This window comes from Salmo salar, chromosome ssa06 (assembly GCF_905237065.1).
Source record: "Salmo salar chromosome ssa06, Ssal_v3.1, whole genome shotgun sequence".
NCBI classification, from domain to species: domain Eukaryota; kingdom Metazoa; phylum Chordata; class Actinopteri; order Salmoniformes; family Salmonidae; genus Salmo; species Salmo salar.
The window spans coordinates 91,447,248-91,473,512 of record NC_059447.1 but is presented as its reverse complement, the minus strand read 5'-3'; the positions used below and the strand labels follow the sequence as shown (position 1 = coordinate 91,473,512).

Genomic DNA, 26,265 nt, shown 5'->3' with positions numbered 1-26,265 from the left:
TCCACTCCTTAATCAGCTTGGCTCCCTGGCCCTTAGTTCCACTCCTTAATCAGCTTGGCTCCCTGGTCCTTAGTTCCACTCCTTAATCAGCTTGGTTCCCTGGTCCTTTGTTCCACTCCTTAATCAGCTTGGTTCCCTGGTCCTTAGTTCCACTCCTTAATCAGCTTGGTTCCCTGGTCCTTAGTTCCACTCCTTAATCAGCTTGGTTCCCTGGTCCTTAGTTCCACTCCTTAATCAGCTTGGTTCCCTGGTCCTTAGTTCCACTCCTTAATCAGCTTGGTTCCCTGGTCCTTAGTTCCACTCCTTAATCAGCTTGGTTCCCTGGTCCTTAGTTCCACTCCTTAATCAGCTTGGTTCCCTGGTCCTTAGTTCCACTCCTTAATCAGCTTGGTTCCCTGGTCCTTAGTTCCACTCCTTAATCAGCTTGGTTCCCTGGTCCTTAGTTCCACTCCTTAATCAGCTTGGTTCCCTGGTCCTTAGTTCCACTCCTTAATCAGCTTGGTTCCCTGGTCCTTAGTTCCACTCCTTAATCAGCTTGGTTCCCTGGTCCTTAGTTCCACTCCTTAATCAGCTTGGCTCCCTGGTCCTTAGTTCCACTCCTTAATCAGCTTGGCTCCCTGGCCCTTAGTTCCACTCCTTAATCAGCTTGGCTCCCTGGTCCTTAGTTCCACTCCTTAATCAGCTTGGTTCCCTGGTCCTTTGTTCCACTCCTTAATCAGCTTGGTTCCCTGGTCCTTAGTTCCACTCCTTAATCAGCTTGGTTCCCTGGTCCTTAGTTCCACTCCTTAATCAGCTTGGTTCCCTGGTCCTTAGTTCCACTCCTTAATCAGCTTGGTTCCCTGGCCCTTAGTTCCACTCCTTAATCAGCTTGGTTCCCTGGTCCTTAGTTCCACTCCTTAATCAGCTTGGCTCCCTGGTCCTTAGTTCCACTCCTTAATCAGCTTGGCTCCCTGGTCCTTAGTTCCACTCCTTAATCAGCTTGGCTCCCTGGTCCTTAGTTCCACTCCTTAATCAGCTTGGCTCCCTGGTCCTTAGTTCCACTCCTTAATCAGCTTGGTTCCCTGGTCCTTAGTTCCACTCCTTAATCAGCTTGGTTCCCTGGTCCTTAGTTCCACTCCTTAATCAGCTTGGCTCCCTGGTCCTTAGTTCCACTCCTTAATCAGCTTGGCTCCCTGGTCCTTAGTTCCACTCCTTAATCAGCTTGGCTCCCTGGTCCTTAGTTCCACTCCTTAATCAGCTTGGTTCCCTGGTCCTTAGTTCCACTCCTTAATCAGCTTGGTTCCCTGGTCCTTAGTTCCACTCCTTAATCAGCTTGGTTCCCTGGTCCTTAGTTCCACTCCTTAATCAGCTTGGCTCCCTGGTCCTTAGTTCCACTCCTTAATCAGCTTGGTTCCCTGGTCCTTAGTTCCACTCCTTAATCAGCTTGGTTCCCTGGTCCTTAGTTCCACTCCTTAATCAGCTTGGCTCCCTGGTCCTTAGTTCCACTCCTTAATCAGCTTGGCTCCCTGGCCCTTAGTTCCACTCCTTAATCAGCTTGGCTCCCTGGTCCTTAGTTCCACTCCTTAATCAGCTTGGTTCCCTGGTCCTTTGTTCCACTCTTTAATCAGCTTGGTTCCCTGGTCCTTAGTTCCACTCCTTAATCAGCTTGGTTCCCTGGTCCTTAGTTCCACTCCTTAATCAGCTTGGTTCCCTGGTCCTTAGTTCCACTCCTTAATCAGCTTGGTTCCCTGGCCCTTAGTTCCACTCCTTAATCAGCTTGGTTCCCTGGTCCTTAGTTCCACTCCTTAATCAGCTTGGCTCCCTGGTCCTTAGTTCCACTCCTTAATCAGCTTGGCTCCCTGGTCCTTAGTTCCACTCCTTAATCAGCTTGGCTCCCTGGTCCTTAGTTCCACTCCTTAATCAGCTTGGCTCCCTGGTCCTTAGTTCCACTCCTTAATCAGCTTGGTTCCCTGGTCCTTAGTTCCACTCCTTAATCAGCTTGGTTCCCTGGTCCTTAGTTCCACTCCTTAATCAGCTTGGTTCCCTGGTCCTTAGTTCCACTCCTTAATCAGCTTGGTTCCCTGGTCCTTAGTTCCACTCCTTAATCAGCTTGGTTCCCTGGTCCTTAGTTCCACTCCTTAATCAGCTTGGTTCCCTGGTCCTTAGTTCCACTCCTTAATCAGCTTGGTTCCCTGGTCCTTAGTTCCACTCCTTAATCAGCTTGGTTCCCTGGTCCTTAGTTCCACTCCTTAATCAGCTTGGTTCCCTGGTCCTTAGTTCCACTCCTTAATCAGCTTGGCTCCCTGGTCCTTAGTTCCACTCCTTAATCAGCTTGGTTCCCTGGTCCTTAGTTCCACTCCTTAATCAGCTTGGTTCCCTGGTCCTTAGTTCCACTCCTTAATCAGCTTGGCTCCCTGGTCCTTAGTTCCACTCCTTAATCAGCTTGGCTCCCTGGTCCTTAGTTCCACTCCTTAATCAGCTTGGCTCCCTGGTCCTTAGTTCCACTCCTTAATCAGCTTGGTTCCCTGGTCCTTAGTTCCACTCCTTAATCAGCTTGGTTCCCTGGTCCTTAGTTCCACTCCTTAATCAGCTTGGTTCCCTGGTCCTTAGTTCCACTCCTTAATCAGCTTGGTTCCCTGGTCCTTAGTTCCACTCCTTAATCAGCTTGGTTCCCTGGTCCTTAGTTCCACTCCTTAATCAGCTTGGTTCCCTGGTCCTTAGTTCCACTCCTTAATCAGCTTGGTTCCCTGGTCCTTAGTTCCACTCCTTAATCAGCTTGGTTCCCTGGTCCTTAGTTCCACTCCTTAATCAGCTTGGTTCCCTGGTCCTTAGTTCCACTCCTTAATCAGCTTGGTTCCCTGGTCCTTAGTTCCACTCCTTAATCAGCTTGGTTCCCTGGTCCTTAGTTCCACTCCTTAATCAGCTTGGTTCCCTGGTCCTTAGTTCCACTCCTTAATCAGCTTGGTTCCCTGGTCCTTAGTTCCACTCCTTAATCAGCTTGGTTCCCTGGTCCTTAGTTCCACTCCTTAATCAGCTTGGTTCCCTGGTCCTTAGTTCCACTCCTTAATCAGCTTGGTTCCCTGGTCCTTAGTTCCACTCCTTAATCAGCTTGGTTCCCTGGTCCTTAGTTCCACTCCTTAATCAGCTTGGTTCCCTGGTCTTAGTTCCACTCCTTAATCAGCTTGGTTCCCTGGTCTTAGTTCCACTCCTTAATCAGCTTGGTTCCCTGGTCCTTAGTTCCACTCCTTAATCAGCTTGGTTCCCTGGTCCTTAGTTCCACTCCTTAATCAGCTTGGTTCCCTGGTCCTTAGTTCCACTCCTTAATCAGCTTGGTTCCCTGGTCTTAGTTCCACTCCTTAATCAGCTTGGTTCCCTGGTCCTTAGTTCCACTCCTTAATCAGCTTGGTTCCCTGGTCCTTAGTTCCACTCCTTAATCAGCTTGGTTCCCTGGTCCTTAGTTCCACTCCTTAATCAGCTTGGTTCCCTGGTCCTTAGTTCCACTCCTTAATCAGCTTGGCTCCCTGGTCCTTAGTTCCACTCCTTAATCAGCTTGGCTCCCTGGTCCTTAGTTCCACTCCTTAATCAGCTTGGTTCCCTGGTCCTTAGTTCCACTCCTTAATCAGCTTGGTTCCCTGGTCCTTAGTTCCACTCCTTAATCAGCTTGGTTCCCTGGTCCTTAGTTCCACTCCTTAATCAGCTTGGCTCCCTGGTCCTTAGTTCCACTCCTTAATCAGCTTGGCTCCCTGGTCCTTAGTTCCACTCCTTAATCAGCTTGGTTCCCTGGTCCTTAGTTCCACTCCTTAATCAGCTTGGCTCCCTGGTCCTTAGTTCCACTCCTTAATCAGCTTGGTTCCCTGGTCCTTAGTTCCACTCCTTAATCAGCTTGGTTCCCTGGTCCTTAGTTCCACTCCTTAATCAGCTTGGCTCCCTGGTCCTTAGTTCCACTCCTTAATCAGCTTGGTTCCCTGGCCCTTAGTTCCACTCCTTAATTGAATCAGCTAGCAGCTAAATCATGATGGATTACCGCAGAGCAACAAACGAGTGGAGAGATGCTGTGCTGTCGTGTGTTGTCCTGGGGATGAAGGCTGGAGGAGGGACGTTAAATGGATTGCTGGTCACCTCTTAAAGACTGTCTGTCAGCTTAAGGACAGGCTGTGGTTGGGAAACAATGACTGGGTGTCATTTCACTTTAAGAGCATGCAAGTTAAGCATTTAACTGTACTTGTGCGTGTGACAATAAAACTTTAATCTAGAGAGGCATTTATCCTGACTGCTTCAGTATAAAACTGAGCTCTGTACACAAACCAACAAGTTACTTATGAATTTATATTTTTTATTTAACTAGGCCAGTCAGTTAAGAACAAATTCTTATTTACAATGACGGGCAAACCCGGACGACGCTAGGCCAATTGTGCGCGATTGGGACTCCCAATCATGGCCGGATGTGATACAGCCTGGAATCGAACCAGGGACAGTATTGGCGTCTCTTGCACTGAGATGCAGTGCCTTAGATCACTGTGCCACTCGGGACTGACATATTAAAAAATCATAAATAATATCTAAATGTTCAGCAGAGATTGCCTTCAGAAGCTGGGTGTGATCACAGGTGGGACTGGCTGTGGGACTGGTTGTTGGTGGAAACAGGTAGAATGAGAAAAAATAGGCAAGGTCACAGAGAGTGAGAGTGAACTGATGAGGTGATTATCCGTTACTGTAATAATCAACAATGGAGAAATGCTTAGAAGTGCAGAAGTGCAATTCAAAACATCATAAATGATATGTATCTGTGTGTTTTACAGAGATAGGCTTCTGGAGCAGGTTGTGATGCTATCTAACTGGCTGTAAGGCTGTGAACACGGCCCGGGCGAGGGGTTTAAAGCTTTAGATCTGGGCTATGCATCCGAAATGGCACCCTATTCCCTATATATAGTGCACTACTTTTGACCAGAGCTCTATGGCACCCTATTCTCTATATAGTGCACTACTTTAGACCAGGGCTCTATGACACCCTATTCTCTATATAGTGCACTACTTTAGACCAGGGCCCTATGGCACCCTATTCCCTATATAGTGCACTACTTTAGACCAGAGCCCTATTCCCTTTATAGCGCACTACTTTAGACCAGAGCCCTATTCCCTATATAGCGCACTACTTTAGACCAGAGCCCTATTCCCTATATAGTGCACTACTTTAGACCAGAGCCTTATGGCACCCTATTCCCTATATAGTGCACTACTTTAGACCAGAGCCCTATGGCACACAGACTGGGTGCCAGATTGGAGAGCTTTCTTGGCAGGAAACCGTCTTCTTGTTAGAAGCAGGGGAGTAATGCAAGTAGATGACACAACAAACAATTTTCCTTCCATCGGTAAATACATTGTAATGACTGGAGCAATAGGGCAATAGACGTGGCTGAGAATCACTTCCTAAAAGGATGGAGGGGGTTGTACTGTGTGATTAATGGAACATTCTGTGTTGATTTAGATATATACATTCAGCAAGAGAGTAAAGGGGAGAGAAGCATTTTGCTTTCCCTGTTCCAAGTACAGTAATACTGACAAAAACATTCAAGTGAATGGGTTAGAGTTTGGTGAATAGATTAGAGAGTATGGCGAATAGATTATAGAGTATGGTGAATAGATTAGAGAGTATGGTGAATAGATTAGAGAGTATGGTGAATAGATTAGAGAGTATGGTGAATAGATTAGAGAGTTTAGTGAATAGATTATAGAGTATGGTGAATAGATTATAGAATATAGTGAATAGATTATAGAGTATGGTGAATAGATTATAGAGTATGGTGAATAGATTATAGAATATGGTGAATATATTATAGAGTATGGTGAATAGATTATAGAATATAGTGAATAGATTATAGAGTATGGTGAATAGATTATAGAGTATGGTGAATAGATTATAGAATATGGTGAATATATTATAGAGTATGGTGAATAGATTATAGAGTATGGTGAATAGATTATAGAATATGGTGAATAGATTATAGAATATGGTGAATAGATTATAGAATAGGGTGAATAGATTAGAGAGTATGGTGAATAGATTATAGAGTTTAGTTAATAGATTAGAGAATATGGTGAATAGATTATAGAGTATGGTGAATAGATTATAGAGTTTAGTTAATAGATTATAGAATATGGTTAATAGATTATAGAGTATGGTGAATAGATTATAGAGTATAGTTAATAGATTATAGAGTGTGGTGAATGTCGTTAGAGAGTTTGTTGAATTCAGTAAACATGCCCGAGACCTGAAGGCTTAGAAGCTAAGCGGTTTAACACTTTCTGAAGCTAAGCGGTCTAACACATTCTGAAGCTAAGTTGTTTTACACATTCTGAAGCTAAGTTGTTTTACACATTCTGAAGCTAAGCGGTCTAACACATTCTGAAGCTAAGCGGTCGAACACATTCTGAAGCTAAGCGGTGTAACACATTCTGAAGCTAAGCGGTGTAACACATTCTGAAGCTAAGCGGCCTAACACATTCTGAAGCTAAGCGGTGTAACACATTCTGAAGCTAAACTGTCTAACACATTCTGAAGCTAAGCGGTCTAACACATTCTGAAGCTAAGCGGTGTAACACATTCTGAAGCTAAGCGGTCTAACACATTCTGAAGCTAAGCGGTCTAACACATTCTGAAGCTAAGCGGTCTAACACATTCTGAAGCTAAGTGTTCTAACACATTCTGAAGCTAAGCGATCTAACACATTCTGAAGCTAAGCGATCTAACACATTCTGAAGCTAAGCAGTGTAACACATTCTGAAGCTAAGCGGTCTAACACATTCTGAAGCTAAGCGGTCTAACACATTCTGAAGCTAAGCGGTCTAACACATTCTGAAGCTAAGCGTTCTAACACATTCTGAAGCTAAGCGATCTAACACATTCTGAAGCTAAGCGATCTAACACATTCTGAAGCTAAGCGGTCTAACACATTCTGAAGCTAAGCGGTCTAACACATTCTGAAGCTAAGCGATCTAACACATTCTGAAGCTAAGCGGTGTAACACATTCTGAAGCTAAGCTGTCTAACACATTCTGAAGCTAAGCGGTCTAACACATTCTGAAGCTAAGCGATCTAACACATTCTGAAGCTAAGCGATCTAACACATTCTGAAGCTAAGCGGTCTAACACATTCTGAAGCTAAGCAGTGTAACACATTCTGAAGCTAAACTGTCTAACACATTCTGAAGCTAAGCGGTCTAACACATTCTGAAGCTAAGCGGTGTAACACATTCTGAAGCTAAGCGGTCTAACACATTCTGAAGCTAAGCGGTCTAACACCATTCTGAAGCTAAGCGGTGTAACACATTCTGAAGCTAAGCTGTCTAACACATTCTTGTGGTGCACAGGAGGCCGAAGGTTCACCACCTTCGATACAAATGATTGAATCGTTCAGTTTGAGAGACCCTGATATGGTCTTTTTTTTCTCTCTCCTCAGACCGCCCTCCTGCTCCCGTCAACGTGTCTGTGATGCACCTGAGGGCCGACTCCGCCACCATCTCCTGGGAGGTACCTGAGGGTGACGTCATCATCGGCTTCTCCATCTCACAGCAGGTGATGTGTTCTAGAGTTATTATGTATCCTAATTACTCACCTACAATTATCTCCTTTCAATTATCTCCACAATTATCTCCTGTCATTCCTGTTCATCTCAGTTAACCCAGAAATAAAGTATTGCGTAATTGGTCAAACGCGGTAAGAGAAGAGAACGAAGAGCTCCACCCTCTCTCTTTGCAAGTTGACTAGTCTGTGGGCCCTGCACTTTCCCGAAATTCGAAAGATACTAACACCTGAGAAATGGTGATTTGCCCAAATAATAATAATATCTCACTGATCCCGTTGTATCCTGACAGATCTACAGTATCGGTAATGTAGTCTGTCCACCAGAGATTACATTCCTGTTGACAATGGGTGTGTTTACATGTTGGTATAGGGTTAGTCTGCTGAGTGGATTCCACTGTAACGGTGTTTATTCAGTAAATGTCATTGTTGTAGATGTGTTAGGAGGGATACTGATACCGTGCTAAATATCTGATGTGTTAGGGGGGATACTGATACCGTGCTAAATATCTGATGTGTTAGGAGGGATACTGATACCGTGCTAAATATCTGATGTGTTAGGGGGGATACTGATACCGTGCTAAATATCTGATGTGTTAGGAGGGATACTGATACCGTGCTAAATATCTGATGTGTTAGGAAGGATACTGATACCGTGCTAAATATCTGATGTGTTAGGGGGGATACTGATACCGTACTAAATATCTGATGTGTTAGGGGGGATACTGATACCGTGCTAAATATCTGATGTGTTAGGGGGGATACTGATACCGTGCTAAATATCTGATGTGTTAGGGGGGATACTGATACCGTGCTAAATATCTGATGTGTTAGGGGGGATACTGATACCGTACTAAATATCTGATGTGTTAGGGGGGATACTGATACCGTACTAAATATCTGATGTGTTAGGGGGGATACTGATACCGTGCTAAATATCTGATGTGTTAGGGGGGATACTGATACCGTGCTAAATATCTGATGTGTTAGGGGGGATACTGATACCGTGCTAAATATCTGATGTGTTAGGAGGGATACTGATACCGTGCTAAATATCTGATGTGTTAGGAAGGATACTGATACCGTGCTAAATATCTGATGTGTTAGGGGGGATACTGATACCGTACTAAATATCTGATGTGTTAGGGGGGATACTGATACCGTGCTAAATATCTGATGTGTTAGGGGGGATACTGATACCGTGCTAAATATCTGATGTGTTAGGGGGGATACTGATACCGTACTAAATATCTGATGTGTTAGGGGGGATACTGATACCGTGCTAAATATCTGATGTATTAGGGGGGATACTGATACCGTACTAAATATCTGATGTGTTAGGGGGGATACTGATACCGTGCTAAATATCTGATGTGTTAGGGGGGATACTGATACCGTGCTAAATATCTGATGTGTTAGGAGGGATACTGATACCGTGCTAAATATCTGATGTGTTAGGAGGGATACTGATACCGTGCTAAATATCTGATGTGTTTGGAGGGATACTGATACCGTGCTAAATATCTGATGTGTTAGGGGGGATAATGATACCGTACTAAATATCTGATGTGTTAGGGGGGATACTGATAGCGTGCTTAATAATAAAAAACACAGAACATAGAACACAGAAAACAAAGCTATATACTGGTGTCGTCAGATCTGGAGGACATGAGAACTGAGCCGCGTAACTGAAAGCCCTGTCACCCATAGTTTTTAGTCAGCTGCGGGGCTGCTGAAGGGAGACAGACCTGGAGGTGCGACGTGTGGGGCAGGAGGGTATGATGAGGACAGACAGGTACTTGGGTCCAGGGTTGTTGATAGAGCTTGGTAGGTAGGATGAGGACAGACAGGTACTTGGGTCCAGAGTTGTGGACAGCTTGGTAGGTAGGATGAGGACAGACAGGTACTTGGGTCCAGAGTTGTGGACAGCTTGGTAGGTAGGATGAGGACAGACAGGTACTTGGGTCCAGAGTTGTTGATAGAGCTTGGTAGGTAGGATGAGGACAGACAGGTACTTGGGTCCAGAGTTCTGGATAGCTTGGTAGGTAGAATGAGGTCAGACAGGTACTTGGGTCCAGAGTTGTGGATAGCTTGGTAGGTAGAATGATGACAGACAGGTACTTGGGTCCAGAGTTGGGGATAGCTTGGTAGGTAGGATGAGGACAGACAGGTACTTGGGTCCAGAGTTGCGGATAGCTTGGTAGGTAGAATGAGGTCAGACAGGTACTTGGGTCCAGAGTTCTGGATAGGTTGGTAGGTAGAATGAGGTCAGACAGGTACTTGGGTCCAGAGTTCTGGATAGCTTGGTAGGTAGAATGATGACAGACAGGTACTTGGGTCCAGAGTTGTGGATAGCTTGGTAGGTAGAATGAGGTCAGACAGGTACTTGGGTCCAGAGTTCTGGATAGCTTGGTAGGTAGGATGAGGACAGACAGGTACTTGGGTCCAGAGTTGCGGATAGCTTGGTAGGTGTGTACAAAGATTTTGTACTCGATGCATGAGCATATGGGGAGCCATTGGACGTTGAACAGCACTGGAGTGATGTGCTCGCAGGGGGGGGGGGAGGTGTGGGTGAGGACATGTGAAGCACAGTTCTGGACATATTGTAGCCTGTTTAGGCAGTTGGCAGATGCTCCAACAAAATGTCTGATGTGATATGGTGAATAAAGATGTCTGTAAGCCTGGCCTTCAATTTTACACTGTTTGGTTTTCTCAGCATTACCGAAAGGCTTGGTTCACATGCTAATATAAATGACAATGAAGGAAAGTTCGACTCCCCCCAAGGCCTCCCAAACTAAGAATCTTAAATAAAGCTCAACATGTTTAATATACGGTTCCAAGGTGGATATCCACAGCTGCCAGAGAGCAATTTTCAGGTTGAATAGCTTTGAGAATGCTTAGAATACATAGAATGCTTAGAATGCTTAGAATAGTGGAACTACCTATGAATACTGATCTCTATTCACACTAACCGGGGGAAACTAGGAAAATAACACCCTCATACCTGTTTCACTTTATGGACTTCCAATGAATTATGTAGCATGTGAGTTTGTAACATTGGATACATCTAGTTTTAGTTCCAACCTGATCTAACGTAGCAGGCGTAAAATAAATTGCTCTACATACTCTACGTAAACGGAGTGACGGAGGTCTGTTTGCGTCGCTCTCTGCGTAGTTCTGCGTATTTTTGTGTGGCTGAATTTCTGGAACTGCGACGCTCAGTCGCTCTGTTTGCGTATAGTGTGTAGAGCCCTTTAGGGCCAGTTTCCCAGACACAGATTGTTCCTAGTCCTGGACTAAAAAGCATTCTCCACTTTTTAGTTCACGACTAGGCTTATTTGTGTCCAGGAAACTGGCCCTTATACAACTCACCATCTGTTTAATACAAACGGCATTAAATCAGTCATTTTCGTTAAAGCCTGGAACCAGACAAGGTTGTCCTGTATCGCCTCTTTTAATAGCTTTTGTTATAGAGCCACTTCCCATCTCTTTTAGAATAGTGAAACTATTCTGATGCTGATTTTTTTTTTAAATGGATATATACAGCCTCCTCTGTTTAGGTTTTCTAGAATTCCAATGAATTACAGTTGAAGTCGGAAGTTTACATACACCTTAGCCAAATACATTTCAACTCAGTTTTTCACAATTCCTGATATGTAATCCTAGTAAAAATTCCTTGTCTTAGGTCAGTTAGGATCACCACTTTATTTTAAGAATGTGAAATGTCAGAATAATAGAAGAGAGAATGATTTATTTCAGCTTTTATTTCTTTCATCACATTCTCAGTGGGTCAGAAGTTTACATACACTCAATTAGTATTTGGTAGCATTGCCTTTAAATTGTTTAATTTGGGTCAAATGTTTCAGGTAGCCTTCCACAAGCTTCCCACAATAAGTTGGGTGAATTTTGGCCCATTCCTCCTGACAGAGCTGGTGTACCTGAGTCAGGTTTGTAGGTCTCCTTGCTCACACATGCCTTTTCAGTTCTGCCCACAAATGTTCTTTAGGATTGAGGTCAGGGCTTTGTGATGACCACTCCAATACCTTGACTTTGTTGTCCTTAAGCCATTTAGCCACAACTTTGGAAGTATGCTTGGGGTCATTGTCCATTTGGAAGACCGGTTTACGACCAAGCTTTAACTTCCTGACTGATGTCTTGAGATGTTGCTTCAAAATATCCACATAATTTTTCTTCCTCATCATGCCATCTACTTTGTGAAGTGCATCAGTCCCTCCTGCAACAAAGCACCCTCACAACATGATGCTGCCACCCCCGTGCTTCACGGTTGGGATGGTGTTCTTCGGCTTGCAAGCCTCCCACTTTTTCCTCCAAACAGAACGATGGTCATTATGGCCAGACCAGAGGACATTTCTCCAAAAAAGTACAATCTTTGTCCCCATGTGCAGTTGCAAAACCGTAGTCTAGCTTTTTTTATGGCGGTTTTGGAGCAGTGGCTTCTTCCTTGTTGAGCGGCCTTTCAGGTTATATTGATATAGGACTCGTTTTGCTGTGGATATAGATACTTTTGTACCTGTTTCCTCCAGCATCTTCACAAGGTGTTCTGGGATTGATTTGCACTTTTCGCACCAAAGTATGTTCATCTCTAGGAGACAGAACGCGTCTCCTTCCTGAGCGGTATGATGGCTGCGTGGTTCCATGGTGTGTATACTTGCGTACTATTGTCTGTACAGATGAACGTGGTACCTTCAGGCATTTGGAAATTGGCTCCCAAGGATGAACCAGACTTGTGGAGGTTTCCTTTTTTTTCTGAGGTCTTGGCTGATTTCTTTTGATTTTCCCATGATGTCAAGCAAAGAGGCACTGAGTTTGAAGGTAGGCCTTGAAATACATCCACAGATACACCTCCAATGATACACCTCCAACTCAAATGATGTCAATTAGCCTATCAGAAGCTTCTAAAGCCATGACATAATTTTCTGGAATTTTCCAAGCTGTTTAAAGGCACAGTCAACTTAGTGTATGTAAACTTCTGACCCACTGAAATTGAGATACAGTGAATTATAAGTGAAATAATTTGTCTGTAAACAATTATTGGAAAAATGACTTGTGTCATGCACAAAGTAGATGTCCTAACCGACTTGCCAAAACTATAGTTTGTTAACAAGAAATTTGTGGAGTGGTTGAAAAACAAGTTTTAATGACTCCAACCTAAGTGTATGTAAACTTCCCACTACAGCTGTAGATTGGAGTCATTAACATTCGTTTTTCAACCACTCCACACATTTCTTGTTAACAAAACTATAGTTTTGGCAAGTCAGTAGTTTGCCTGACAATGACAGGTGGCTTCCAGGGCTTTGATCTATACAGCAAATGCTCTGGCAAACCAATGACCAGAAAAAGAAGCACAAGAAACCTGAAAACACCATCCAACCTGGAACTGAGTGAGTAATATTTAGTCTGAAGCTACTTTTAAAGCCAAGAAGAAAAATAACTTACAATGATATATTTTACTTTATAAGGACTGAATTCTAAGTTAAGGCTACCAAGCTTGCTAGGGCAGAACAGATCAGATCAATTAGCACTGAGGTGTGACATGGGAAGGGTCAAAGCCATTAAGCCCAACAATGGCAGGAGAGTTTCACAGTGTCCCCCACCCAAATACAGAGGCCTTTGAAGCCCCCTCCATCTGTGCAGAGGTTATTACAATATAGTAAGTCCTCGATTCATCTCTATTTTGAACTGATATGCAGCCAGGACACTTCAATTGTAAATTACCTCAATAAGACACAATATTGATCACATCAGAAGAAATCCTCCTCGCAATCTCCAAATTACAACAGCCACAAGAAAACTTTGTTTGGACGTCGTATAGGACCTTTAGCCGAAACTGAAGAGATATAGCTAGTTAACAACCTCCTTTTCCATATGGGGAAAAAATGGTGGAACGAGACTTGCTATCTACGTTAGTTAGGTAGCTTTGATTTTCTACAAGGAATCTGGCTTCCGAAAAAGCTTCTCCCAAGTGGGTGTGACACCTACTCCCGTTGCCTGCTGCACTGCTGCTTGGATTCCACTTGTCAATCTGTTCACCATCTGCCCTGTCTCCCCCTGTCTGGTACAGGTACCCCGCCACACTCCCCCCTCTCTTCCGAGCTTCCGCTCATCTCCAGCACACATGCACTGTTGGGGCAAGTGACTCTGAACTTACAATGGCTAGCCCCAAGTCGTTATATATTTTTCTTGTGCTTTATGCTTTTTCATCATGACTCCTGCGTGGTTTGTGGACTATGAACTTGCTTGTTTACCCAACCATGGGGCAGACTATGTTTGTTCCCACACTCGGGACTCTGACTCTCTATTGGTTACACAAGACTATTGGCCTCCCATCCTATTCTAACCAACCTCTCGCCGGCTTTGTTTTCATGCTACCTGATGAAATTGCTGTACAATATGATCTTGTTGGCATCTGATGCACATTCAGATGTCATAAATCAACACCTCAGAGCTCTCCCTGTCCTCTGCCGTGCCTTGATTGTATTACTGCTGATGATATCTGGAAATGTGCATGTACACAAGTGGCCCAGCTACCTTTGCTAGCCCCAATTCTGACTTGTGCTCTGATATCCGCTTCAATGATTTCTGCTTTCGTAAAAGCCTGTGTTTTCTGCACGTTAACACTAGAAGCTTATTACCGAAAATGTATCGATTGAAAGTGTGGGTTTACAGCTCCAATCCAGATGTGTTGGTCATTACTAAGACATGGTTAAGAAATTGTGTTTTGAACACTGATGTTAACCTTTCTGGTATGTAACCTTTTTCGGTAAGGCAGATCTTACCGAAGTGGCAATCTTTACCAAGGAACACCTTCAGTGCTCGGTTGACTCCACCAAGTCTGTCCCCAAACAATTTAATTTTCTGGTTATAAGCATTAAACTTTCAAATAGCTCTTTGTTGATTGTTGCTGGGTGTTATCGTCCACCATCAGCACCGGCCTGTACCCTACCCGCCCTTAGCTCTCTCCTGGCCCCTTACGCTAAGTCTGAATTTGTCCTGCTAGGTGATCTAAACTCGGACATGGTAAAACACCTGACCAAGTCTTAAAGCAATGGGACTCCCTAAATCTTTCTCAGATTATTACCAATCCCACAATGTATGACTCCAAACACCCAGAAAAGGCTACTCTCCTTGATGTTATCCTCACAAATAATCCTGATAGGTGTCAGTCTGGTGTTTTCTGTAATGACCTTAGTGATCACTGTTTTACAGCCTGTGTTCGTAATGGCTGCTCAGTGAAACGACCTGTCCTGATTTGTCATAGACCCTCGCTAAAAAACTTTAATGAGCAAGCCTTCCTTCATGACCTGGCCTCTGTAAATTGGTATAGAATCAGCTTGGTCCCCTATGCCGAATACGCTTGGACCTTCTTTTTTTATATTTTTAGTGCCATTGTTCTAGAAAACAGTTAAAGACCTGGAGAATAAACCCTGCTCCTCACAGCTGCCCCATGTCCCTTAATATTGATGATGTGGTTGTTACTGACAAGAAGCAGATGGCTGAGCTCTCCTTGCCCGTCTAACATTTCCTCATCTCCCACCCCTTCTAATGCGACTTGCCCCGATTCTCCTCCTTCTTTTTCCCCTGCCCCGCTACAAAGTTTCTCCCTGCAGGCAGTCACTGAGTCCGAGGTGGTGCTAAATGAGCTCCTTAAACTTGACCCCCAAAAAACATCTGGGTCAGATGGTTTAGACCCTTTCTTCTTTAAGGTTGCTGCCCCTATCATCGCCAAGCCTATCTCTGACCTGTTTAACCTGTCTTTCCTTTCTGGGGAGGTTCCCATTGCTTGGAAGGCAGCCACGGTGCATCCTTTATTTAAAGGGGAGATCAAGCTGATCCTAAAAGTTATAGGCTAATTTCTATTTTGCCATTTATCAAAAGTGTTGCAAAAACTTGTCAATAGTCAACTGACTATCTTTCTTGATATCTATAGTGTTCTCTCTGGTATGCAATCTGGTTTCCGCTCAGGTTATGGATGTGTCACTGCAACCTAAAAGGTTCTACAGTGAAGGAAAAAAGTATTTGATCCTCTGCTGATTTTATACGTTTGCCCACTGACAAAGCAAGGATCAGTCTATCATTTTAATGGTAGGTTTATTTGAACAGTGAGAGACAGAATAACAACCAAAAAATCCAGAAAAACGCATGTCAAAAATGTTATAAAATGATTTGCATTTTAATGAGGGAAATAAGTATTTGACCCCTTCTCAATCAGAAAGATTTCTGGCTCCCAGGTGTCTTTTATACAGGTAACAAGCTGAGATTAGGAGCACACTCTTAAAGGGAGTGCTCCTAATCTCAGTTTGTTACCTGTATAAAAGACACCTGTCCACAGAAGCAATCAATCAATCAGATTCCAAACTCTCCACCATGACCAAGACCAAAGAGCTCTCCAAGGATGTTAGTCCACACATACCCAACATCCAAGGATGTTGGTCCACACATACCCACACAATTGTGAAGAGTGCACGACATTATCTCTTCCCCCTCAGGAGGCTGAAAATATTTGACATGGGCCCTCAGATCTTGGGCCCTCAGCTGCACCATTGAGAGTATCTGGACTGGCTGCATCACCGCTTGGTATGACAACTGCAAGGAACCCGGACCGCAGGGCGCTACAGAGGGTGTTGAGCACGGCCCCAGTACATCATTGGGGCCAAGCTCCCTGCCATCGAAGACCTCTATACCAGGTGGTGTCAGAGGAAGGGCAAAAAAATTGTCAAAAACTCCAGCCAACCAAGCAATAGACAGTTCTCTCTGCTACAACACGGCAAACGGTACCAGTGCACCAAGTCTGGAACCAGCAGGACACTGAACAGCTAAACAAGGCTGCTAAATAGCTACCCGGACTACCTGCATTGACACTTTTTGAACTAACTGTCTTGCACTGACTCTATGCACACACACTAGACTCTACCCACACACTCACAAATACTTACACTGACACCTCAACACACACATACACACTACAAACGGCCACACACATACATAACCTGCGCACATGCATACTGACGCCACTCACACATACACACCCACACACAGACAGATTTTCACACTCATCACATACGCTGCTGCTACAGCTCAGTCTATTATCTATCCTGCTGCCTAGTCACTTTACCCCTTCCTATATGTACATAGCTACCTCAATTACCTCGTACCCCTGCACATGGAATCGGTACTGGTACTCCCTGTATATAGCCATGTTATTACCTGGTACTCTCTGTATATAACCATGTTATTACCTGGTACTCCCTGTATATAGCCATGTTATTACCTGGTACTCCCTGTTTATAGCCATGTTATTACCTGGTACTCCCTGTTTATAGCCATGTTATTACCTGGTACTCCCTGTATATAGCCATGTTATTACCTGGTACTCCCTGTTTATAGCCATGTTATTACCTGGTACTCCCTGTATATAACCATGTTATTACCTGGTACTCCCTGTATATAACCATGTTATTACCTGGTACTCCCTGTATATAACCATGTTATTACCTGGTACTCCCTGTATATAACCATGTTATTACCTGGTACTTCCTGTATATAGCCATGTTATTACCTGGGAATTCCTGTATATAGCCATGTTATTACCTGTTACTCCCTGTTTATAGCCATGTTATTACCTGGTACTCCCTGTATATAGCCATGTTATTACCTGGCACTCCCTGTATATAGCCATGTTATTACCTGGTACTCCCTGTTTATAGCCATGTTATTACCTGGTACTCCCTGTTTATAGCCATGTTATTACCTGGTACTCCCTGTTTATAGCCATGTTATTACCTGGTACTCCCTGTTTATAGCCATGTTATTACCTGGTACTCCCTGTATATAGCCATGTTATTACCTGGTACTCCCTGTATATAGCCATGTTATTACCTGGTACTCCCTGTTTATAGCCATGTTATTACCTGGTACTCCCTGTATATAGCCATGTTATTACCTCATACCCCTGCACATCGATTCGGTACTGGTACTCCCTGTATATAGTCGCGGTTATTTTCACTTGTTATTGTTATTTGTTATTCACTGTGTATTTATTCCTCATGTCGCTATTACTGTTGTTTTCCTGTATCTTTCTTGATCCTTTATCTTGTAAAAGGACCAGTCAGTAAGCATTTCACTATTAGTCTACACCTGTTGTTGGATTTGATTTATATGAATCCTCTATGTCTCTGTCCTGTATTTCAGAGACAGCAGGGCCACACCCAGCGCTTCATCAGGGAGGTGAACACCACCAGCAGGACCTGTGTTCTGTGGGATCTGGACGAGGAGACGGACTATATTATCCAGGTCCAGTCCATTGGTCTGTACGGAGAGAGTCAGGCCAGCAAGAGGGTCCACTTCAGAACCCTCAAGAAGTCTGACCGCTTCCTGTCCAACAGCTCCAACCAAGGTACATTTACACTAACCCTGACCCCTAACCCCAACCCTTACCATTCCCCACCGACAGCTCCAACCAAGGTACATTTACACTAACCCTGACCCCTAACCCCAACCCTTACCATTCCCCACCGACAGCTCCAACCAAGGTACATTTACACTAACCCTGACCCCTAACCCCAACCCTTACCATTCCCCACCGACAGCTCCAACCAAGGTACATTTACACTAGACTAACAACCCTTACCATTCCCCACCGACAGCTCCAACCAAGGTACATTTACACTAACCCTGACCCCTAACCCCAACCCTTACCATTCCCCACCAACAGCTCCAACCAAGGTAACCCTTACCCTACCTGTTACGAACCTCTTTTGCCCTGCAGTCTAGGGGGGATGGAAACGAGACCCGTAACATATCTCATGCAAATCATAACAGTGAAAAGGAACAGTGAGAATTAAAAACAACAGACAACCTAAACCTACCGTCAAACACTTCAGGTTTATTTTTCAAACACACGGTAATGGGGAGGGGGGGGGGCTGCGCTGGAGCCAAGGAAAGAAATAATAAATATCAACAAAAACCCCTAAGCTAGTCTTGCCTGCTTCAAGAACTGCTAGCTAACTAACCAATAAAATACCGTGGGTGGTCCGCCCAGTTCTAACTAGGGTACTTAGACAACGTTTTCCTACGGGTAATGTAGGCCCAAGGGATACTTGGCTTGGTATCCCCTTTTCCCACCAACAAACAAACAGTAATAAACCACAACAATACATACTCACAGGATAACAGACAAAGTGAGATGTCGGCACAAAAACAAAAGAGAGATCTCCAGAGACAACTGATTGGGTTTCTTTTAAACCAAGGGAAAGGGGATGTGATTGGGTAAGGGAAAAGGAGCAGGTGTGTCTTCAGATTGGCGACTGATGACTGGCACCTGTGACTAGGGCAGAAGGAGAGGAAACAAATACACACAGGACACCTGTATCCGTAACCCTACCCCTAATGTTGACCCCTAACCCTGACCCCTAACTCGGACTCTGACCCTAACCCTGACCCCTAACTCCTTGCACTTGCACTTCAGTTTTATACAGAAGCTTCATATGGGCTATGAGATTTGTGTGTTCGTTTTCCATTTTCCAATCAGTGTCTATTGTGAGGTTTTAATGAGGTGCTGATCATAGAATACAGCAAAATGAAAAATGTCAATGAAATTGTAATTTACAGGTAATTAACAATGCCTGTTTATCGATGTCTAGGGCGGTAGGGCTCTAGAGCCTTCGTTACTGCATTACAGAATGGAGCAGAAGTGTTTTGAGAGGCACATCATGTTCTATCACACCTGAGATACCTTCTGGAGAGACACATCATGTTCTATCACACCTGAGATACCTTCTGGAGAGACACCTCATGTTCTATCACACCTGAGATACCTTCTGGAGAGACACCTCATGTTCTATCACACCTGGCCCACCCACCTGAGGTACCTTCTTGCCTGCAGACACAGATAGAGAGGAAGCCCCTGTTTTGGAAAAGGACTGCCCTGCTTTCTCTCTCTGCCTCGTTGTGATGTCGTTGCATTTCTGCATGCAGATACAGAATGAGGCAGATACAAAATGAGACAGATACAGAATGAGGCAGATACAGAATGAGGTAGAATGAGGCAGATACAGAATGAGGTAGATACAGAATGAAGCAGATACGCAACGAGGTAGATACAGAATGAGGTAGAATGAGGCAGATACACAATGAGGTAGATTCAGAATGAAGCAGATACGCAACGAGGTAGTTACAGAATGAGGTAGATACAGAATTAGACAGATACAGAATGAGATAGATACAGAATGAGGTAGAATGATGCAGATACAGAATGAGGGCGAATGAGGCAAATACAGAAGGAGGTAGAATGAGGCAGATACAGAATGAGGTAAAATGAGGCAGATATAGAATGAGGCAGATAGAGAAAGGTAGATACAGAATGAAGTAGAATGAGGCAGATACAGAATGAGGTAGATAGAGTGAGGCGGAATGAGATGATACAGAATGAGGTAGATACAGAATGAGTTAGATATAGAATTAAGTAGATACAGAATGAGGTAGATACAGAATGACGTAGAATGGGGCAGATGCAGAATACGGTGGAATGAGGCAGATACAGAATGAAGTATAATGAGGCAGATTCAGAATGAGGTAGATACAGAATGAGGTAGATACAGAATGAGGCAGAATGCAGAATGAGGTACAGAAATAGGAACAAACAGAATGAGGCACAATTAGTCAGATACAGAATGAGGCAGATACATAATACGGCATATACGGAATGAGGCAGATACAGAATGAGGCAGATACAGAATGAGGCAGATACAATATGAGGCAGATACAATATGAGGCAGATACAAAATGAGGCAGATAAAGAATGAGGTAGATACAGAATGAGACAGATACAGAATTAGGTAGATACAGAATGAGTTAGATGCAGAATTAAGCAAGTACCAGAATGAGTTTGAACGAGGCAGATACATAATGATGTAGATATATAATGAGGTAGAATAAAGCAGATACAGAATGAGGCAGAATGAGGCAGATACAGAATTAGGTAGTTACAGAATGAGGTAGATACAGAATGACATATGCAGAATGAGGCAGATACAGAATTAGGCAGATACAGAATGAGGCTGGATGAGACAGATACAGAATGAGGCAGGTACAGAATGGGTTAGAATGAGGTAGATATAGAATGAGGCAGATACAGATTGAGGTAGATACAGAATGAAGTAGAAAGAGGCAGATACAGAATGAGGGATATACAGAATTAGGTAGATACAGAATGAGGCAGATACAGAATAAGGTATATACAGAATGAGGTAGAAGGAGACAGATAGAGAATTAGGTAGCGTAGCCTAGTGGTTAGAGCATTGGACTAGTAACCAAAAGGTTGCCAAGATCAAATCCCTGAGCTGACAAGGTACAAATCTGTCGTTCTGCCCCTGAACAAGGCAGTTAACCCACTGTTCCTAGGCTGTCATTGAAAATAAGAATTTGTTCTTAACTGACTTGCCTAGTTAAATAAAGGTAATTTGTTATATATATATATATACAGAATGAGACAGATTTAAAATGAGGTCGATATAGAATAAGGTGCAGAATTGGGTTTAAATGCTATTTTAAATACTTTAGTTGGGTTTTATTGAGCTTGCAATGGAATAGTTGTAAAACTGCAAACCCCCCCCAATCTGGCACTATAGGCAGGCTAAATACAAAACTTGGAAGTAAAGTTCGGGGATTCGAACCAGCAACCTTTCGGCTACTGGCGCACAACACTGCTAGGCTACCTGGCATATGGCTGTGGATGAAAATGACGGGGCTGTGACCGATCGACTGAGGCTTCATTAGCTCTCTATCCTCTCAGTATGCGCTGATGAACTGGTGAACTGAATTTGAAAGACGACTACTCTATATAGCCAGTCATGCAGATTCCTATCCCAAGGTGTCATGTTTTTTTGGGGGGGGTTTAATTAATAGCGTGCTGTCATTAAAAGTGTGCTCTTTTAAAAAAAAATGTTTTTTACATTATTCAAGCAGTGATGGTAGTCTATCAGGTTGTGTACATGGTGAACACTGATGCTAGTGAATCATGATTAGATAATTAGATAATGTTTACATAACCTACATTATTCATCTCATATGTATATACTGTACGCCATACCATCTACTGCATCTTGCCATCCTGATGTAATTAGATGTATCACTAGCCACTTTAAACAATGCCACTTTATATAATGTTTTCATAACCTACATTACTCATCTCATTGTTACTCTTAATGTATCCTACATTCAACCCTACAATACTCATCTCATATGTATATACTGTACTCCATACCATCTATTACATCTTGCCTATGCCGTTCGGCCATCACTCATTTATATATTTTGATGTACATATTCGTATTCATTCCTTTACACTTGTGTGTACAAGGTAGTTGTTGTGGAATTGGTAGATCACTTGTTAGATATTACTGCAATGGTCGGAACTAGAAGCACAAGCATTTCGCTACACTTGCATTAACACCTGCAAACCATGTGTATGTGACAAATCAAATTTGATTTGATTTGAATGTTTCAGTTTGGCTGACTCAGGCCGGGTACCATTAGAATGGCTAGGGTGATCAGCAGAAGTGATGTAGTCAAAATCAATCTATTAATTTCTCAGTGTCCGGGTCAAGCTCTTTCACCATTTCAATTTGACTGGTTTTTGATTGAGCTGTCGACTAATGTGAATGACGTAAACAACCAGGACGTTACTTCCTATAAATCTACAGCCTGCTGGCTGCCGTGGCGACCCTCTGGCTGTGCTGAGACAATCCAATCACTGAGCTTCCTGTGTGAGTGGTTGTTAATGTTTGTGGTGTTTACGACACAGTTAAAATGTATTTTTCCTTGTTTATTTCCTCGACCTCTTCCTTATTAGCCGTACATTATCTATATAGTGGGGTAATGTAGAGTGGAAACCTACATATCTTTGTTGTGATCAAAGTGAAATTAATAATAATATCACCATGCTCCAAGGGATATTTGACATCTGTTTGTTTATTTGTTTGTTTAATTTTACCCATCTACCAGTCGGTGCCCTTCTTTGCGAACCATTGGAAAACCTCCCTGGTCTTTGTGGTTGAATCTGTGCTTGACATTCACTGCTCGACTGAGGGACCTTGCAGATAATTGTTTGTGTGTGGGGTACAGAGGTGGGGTAGTCATTTAAAAATCATGTTAAACACTGTTATTGCACACAGAGTCCATGCAACTTATTATGTGACTTGGTAAGCACATTTTTACTCCTGAACTTAGTTAGGCTTGCCATAACATAAGAGATTCATATTTTTGGCCTCAAGACATTTCAGCTTTTTATTTTTATAATAATTTGTAAACATTTCTGCTCAAATATTTTTGATTGAACACACACAAGAATGGTGTTTAGGTACTTTGTAGAAAAGACAAGTATGAAATTCTTATATAAACATAAAAAGAGCAGACAGATAAAAAAATACCCAGAGTTATCAGTACAAAATAAATAATACAAAATAAGATATACAGAACAAGGACAGGTAAACAGAAAGGGCAGAAAAGTGTCATATAGACGAGATATCAGTTTGCCTGAGGTGGGACCAATTTTGATGCATCCGTCAAACATGGAAAGTTTAGCATTTCCAAATGTAGGAAGATGTTTTCTTAACATAACTACAGATTAGACTATCTGAAAAAGTTACTTATGGGAAGCCTTACTTATTGTCCCTCTATAAAGGTTAAATCGGGGCGCTAATGATTGGTTAGTGAGTATTCTCGCACAGTAGTTTCTATTTCGAAGCTGGATCCATTTTATAAACCCGTCTCCAATATAACATTTCTGTAGGACCTTAAATAGATAGCTTGGTCAAAGGCCTTTTTGGCATCAAGAGACGTGGCTCAGTTGGTAGAGCATGGTGTTTGCAACGCCAGCATGGTGTGTGCAACGCCAGGGTTGTGGGTTCGATTCCCACGGGGGGCCAGTACAAAAAAATGCATTGTATGAAATGTATGCATTCACTACTGTAAGTCGCTCTGGATAAGAGTGTCTGCTAAATGACTAAAATGTAAATAACGACAAGGTCCATGTTGGGTAACCTCTGAGGATACATAATGTTGAAGTGGCGCCTGACATTGAAGAATGTGTTTCTGTTAGGGATAAAGCCAGTCTGGTCTGAATCTACCAATTTGCCCACTAAAGTGCTAAGCCTGTTAGCCAGAGTTTTTGCTAAGATATTTTGGTCTGTATTGAGGAGAGATATGGAATCTGGCATTGATGTCCTTAGGGGAAGAGAGTAATTTGTGAATCGTTCGGTCGTTCTCAGTTTTTTGGTTGTCTGGCAAGTAATTTGTGCGGTTTGTCACCAAACTAAAAATATTTGTGCTTGTTATAGAGAAAATATTATGCAATTTTAGCTGAGAGAATCCGATTATATTCAAATTTTGAAGATGTTATTTTTTTATGTTTCTCCATAGATGGATGACTAGCATTCTCCCTATCCAGTAAATGAATTTGTCCCTCCAATTCTACAACATTTTCTCTGCTTTGCCTTCTCCTGGCAGCCTGAAAGGACATGATACTGCCTCTCAAATAAGCCTTCAGTGTTTCCCACAATACTGCTGGGGAAGTCTCATTCTGTGTTGTTGTTGGTATCAAAGAAAAATAAAATTTGGTCTTTAGGATGTTCACAGAATGTTGGTTCTGTGAGGAGCTGAGGATTCAACCTCTAGACCCTCTCGCTTGATATGATGTCACCCAATCTCAGGGAAAAAGGTGAGTGGACTGTAGAAATTATAATATCATGATACTTCACATTACAGGTATAAGGGAGTAATTTTCCATCCACCAAAAAGTAGTTAATTCGGGTATAAACATTGTGAACATGAGAGTGAAATGAGTATTCCCTACCCGTAAGATTGGAGATTCTCCATATATCAAATAAGTTCGAATTTTTGATGTAGGTATTCAAGAATTAGCTTTTTCCACATTTTGTTACGTTACAACCTTATTCTAAAATTGATTACATTTGTTTTTCCCCTCATCAATCTACACACAATAACCCCATAATGACAAAGCTAAAACAGGTTATTGAAATTCTTGCAAATGTATGATTTTTTTTTTACAGAAATACCTTATTTTTCTAAGTATTCAGATCCTTTGCTATGAAACTCGAAATTGAGCTCAGGTGCATCCTGTTTCCAATTTTATTTTTGTATTTTTTATTTCACCTTTATTTAACCAGGTAGGCTAGTTGAGAACAAGTTCTCATTTGCAACTGCGACCTGGCCAAGATAAAGCAAAGCAGTTCCAAGATAAAGCAAAGCAGTCTAGGAGCAACATCGGCTCAGCCACGAAGTGGTAGACCACACAAGCTCACAGAACGGGACTGCCGAGTTATGAAGCTCGTAGCACGATAAAATCGTCTGTCCTCGTTTGCAACACTCACTACCGAGTTCCAAACTGCCTCTGGAAGCAACGTCAGCACAATAACTGTTCATCAGGAGCTTCATGAAATGGGTTTCCATGGCTGAGCAGCAACACACAAGCCTAAGATAGGTTTCTGTCACACCCTGATCTGTTTCACCTGTCTTTGTGCTTGTCTCCACCCCTCTCCAGGTGTCGCCCATCTTCCCCATTATCTCCTGTGTATTTATACCTGTGTTCTCTGTTTGTCTGTTGCCAGTTTGTCTTGTTTGTCAAGCTTACCAGCATTTGTCCTGTCAGCTCCTGTCTTTTCCCAGTCTCTCTTTTTTTCCTGACCCTGAACCCGCACGCCTGACCACTCTGCCTGTACCGTCCTGTACCTTTGCCCCTATCTGGATTTTCAACCTCTGCCTGACCTGCCTGTCGTCCTGTAGCTTTGCCTCTGTTGCCGTAATAAACATTGTTACTTCGACACGGTCTGCATCTGGGTCTTACCTTATCCTGATAGGTTTCCAAGGCAGAGCAGATGCACACAAGCCTAAGATCACCATGCGCAATTCCAAGCGTCGGCTGGAGTGGTGTAAAGCTCGCCGCCATTGGACCCTGCAGCAGTGGAAAGCAGTTCTCTGAAGTGATGAATCACGCTTCACCATCTGGCAGTCCAACGGACTAATCTAGGTTTGGCGGATGGCAGGAGAACGCTACCTGCCCGAATGCATAGTGCCAACTGTAAAGTTTGGTGGAGGAGGAATAATGGTCTGGGGCTGTTTTTCATGGTTCAGGCTAGGCCCCTTAGTTCCAATGAAGGGAAATCTTAACGCTACAGCATACAATGACATTCTAGACGATTCTGTGCTTCTAACTTTGTGGCAGCAGTTTAGGGAAGGCCCATTCCTGTTTCAGCATGACAATGCCCCCGTGCACAAAGCGAGGTCCATATAGGAATGTTTTGTCGAGATCGGTATTGAAGAACTTGACTGGCCTGCACAGAGCCCTGACCTCAACCCCATCGAACACCTTTGGGATGAATTGGAAAGCCGACTGCGAGCCATGCCTAATCACCCAACATCAGTGTCCGACCTCACTAATGCTCTTGTGGCTGAATGGAAGCAAGTCCCCGCAGCAATGTTCCAACATCTAGTGGAAAGCCTTCCCAGAAGAGTGGAAAGATAGCAGCAAAGAGGGAACCAACTCCATATGTATACCCATGATTTTGGAATGAATGAGATGTTCGACGAGCAGCTGTCCACGATTGTGCAACTGTAAAAGTTTGTGAGTGTTTTCGGTGACAAGCCACATTTCTTCAGCCTCCTGAGGTTGA

The 26,265-nt window shown here is 43.2% G+C and overlaps 1 protein-coding gene across 2 annotated transcripts in view; it reads left to right on the top strand.

Moving 5' to 3' along the window:
* The window catches only part of fndc4a (fibronectin type III domain containing 4a), an 81,025-nt gene that overhangs the window by 29,816 nt on the left and 24,944 nt on the right, over nt 1–26,265 (top strand). For both annotated transcript variants that reach the window (XM_045721184.1, XM_045721183.1), the window contains exons 2-3: nt 7,437–7,552; nt 17,768–17,972. In XM_045721184.1, the coding sequence (XP_045577140.1) occupies nt 7,437–7,552; nt 17,768–17,972 (321 nt within the window). The remainder of the gene's footprint in view (nt 1–7,436; nt 7,553–17,767; nt 17,973–26,265) is intronic.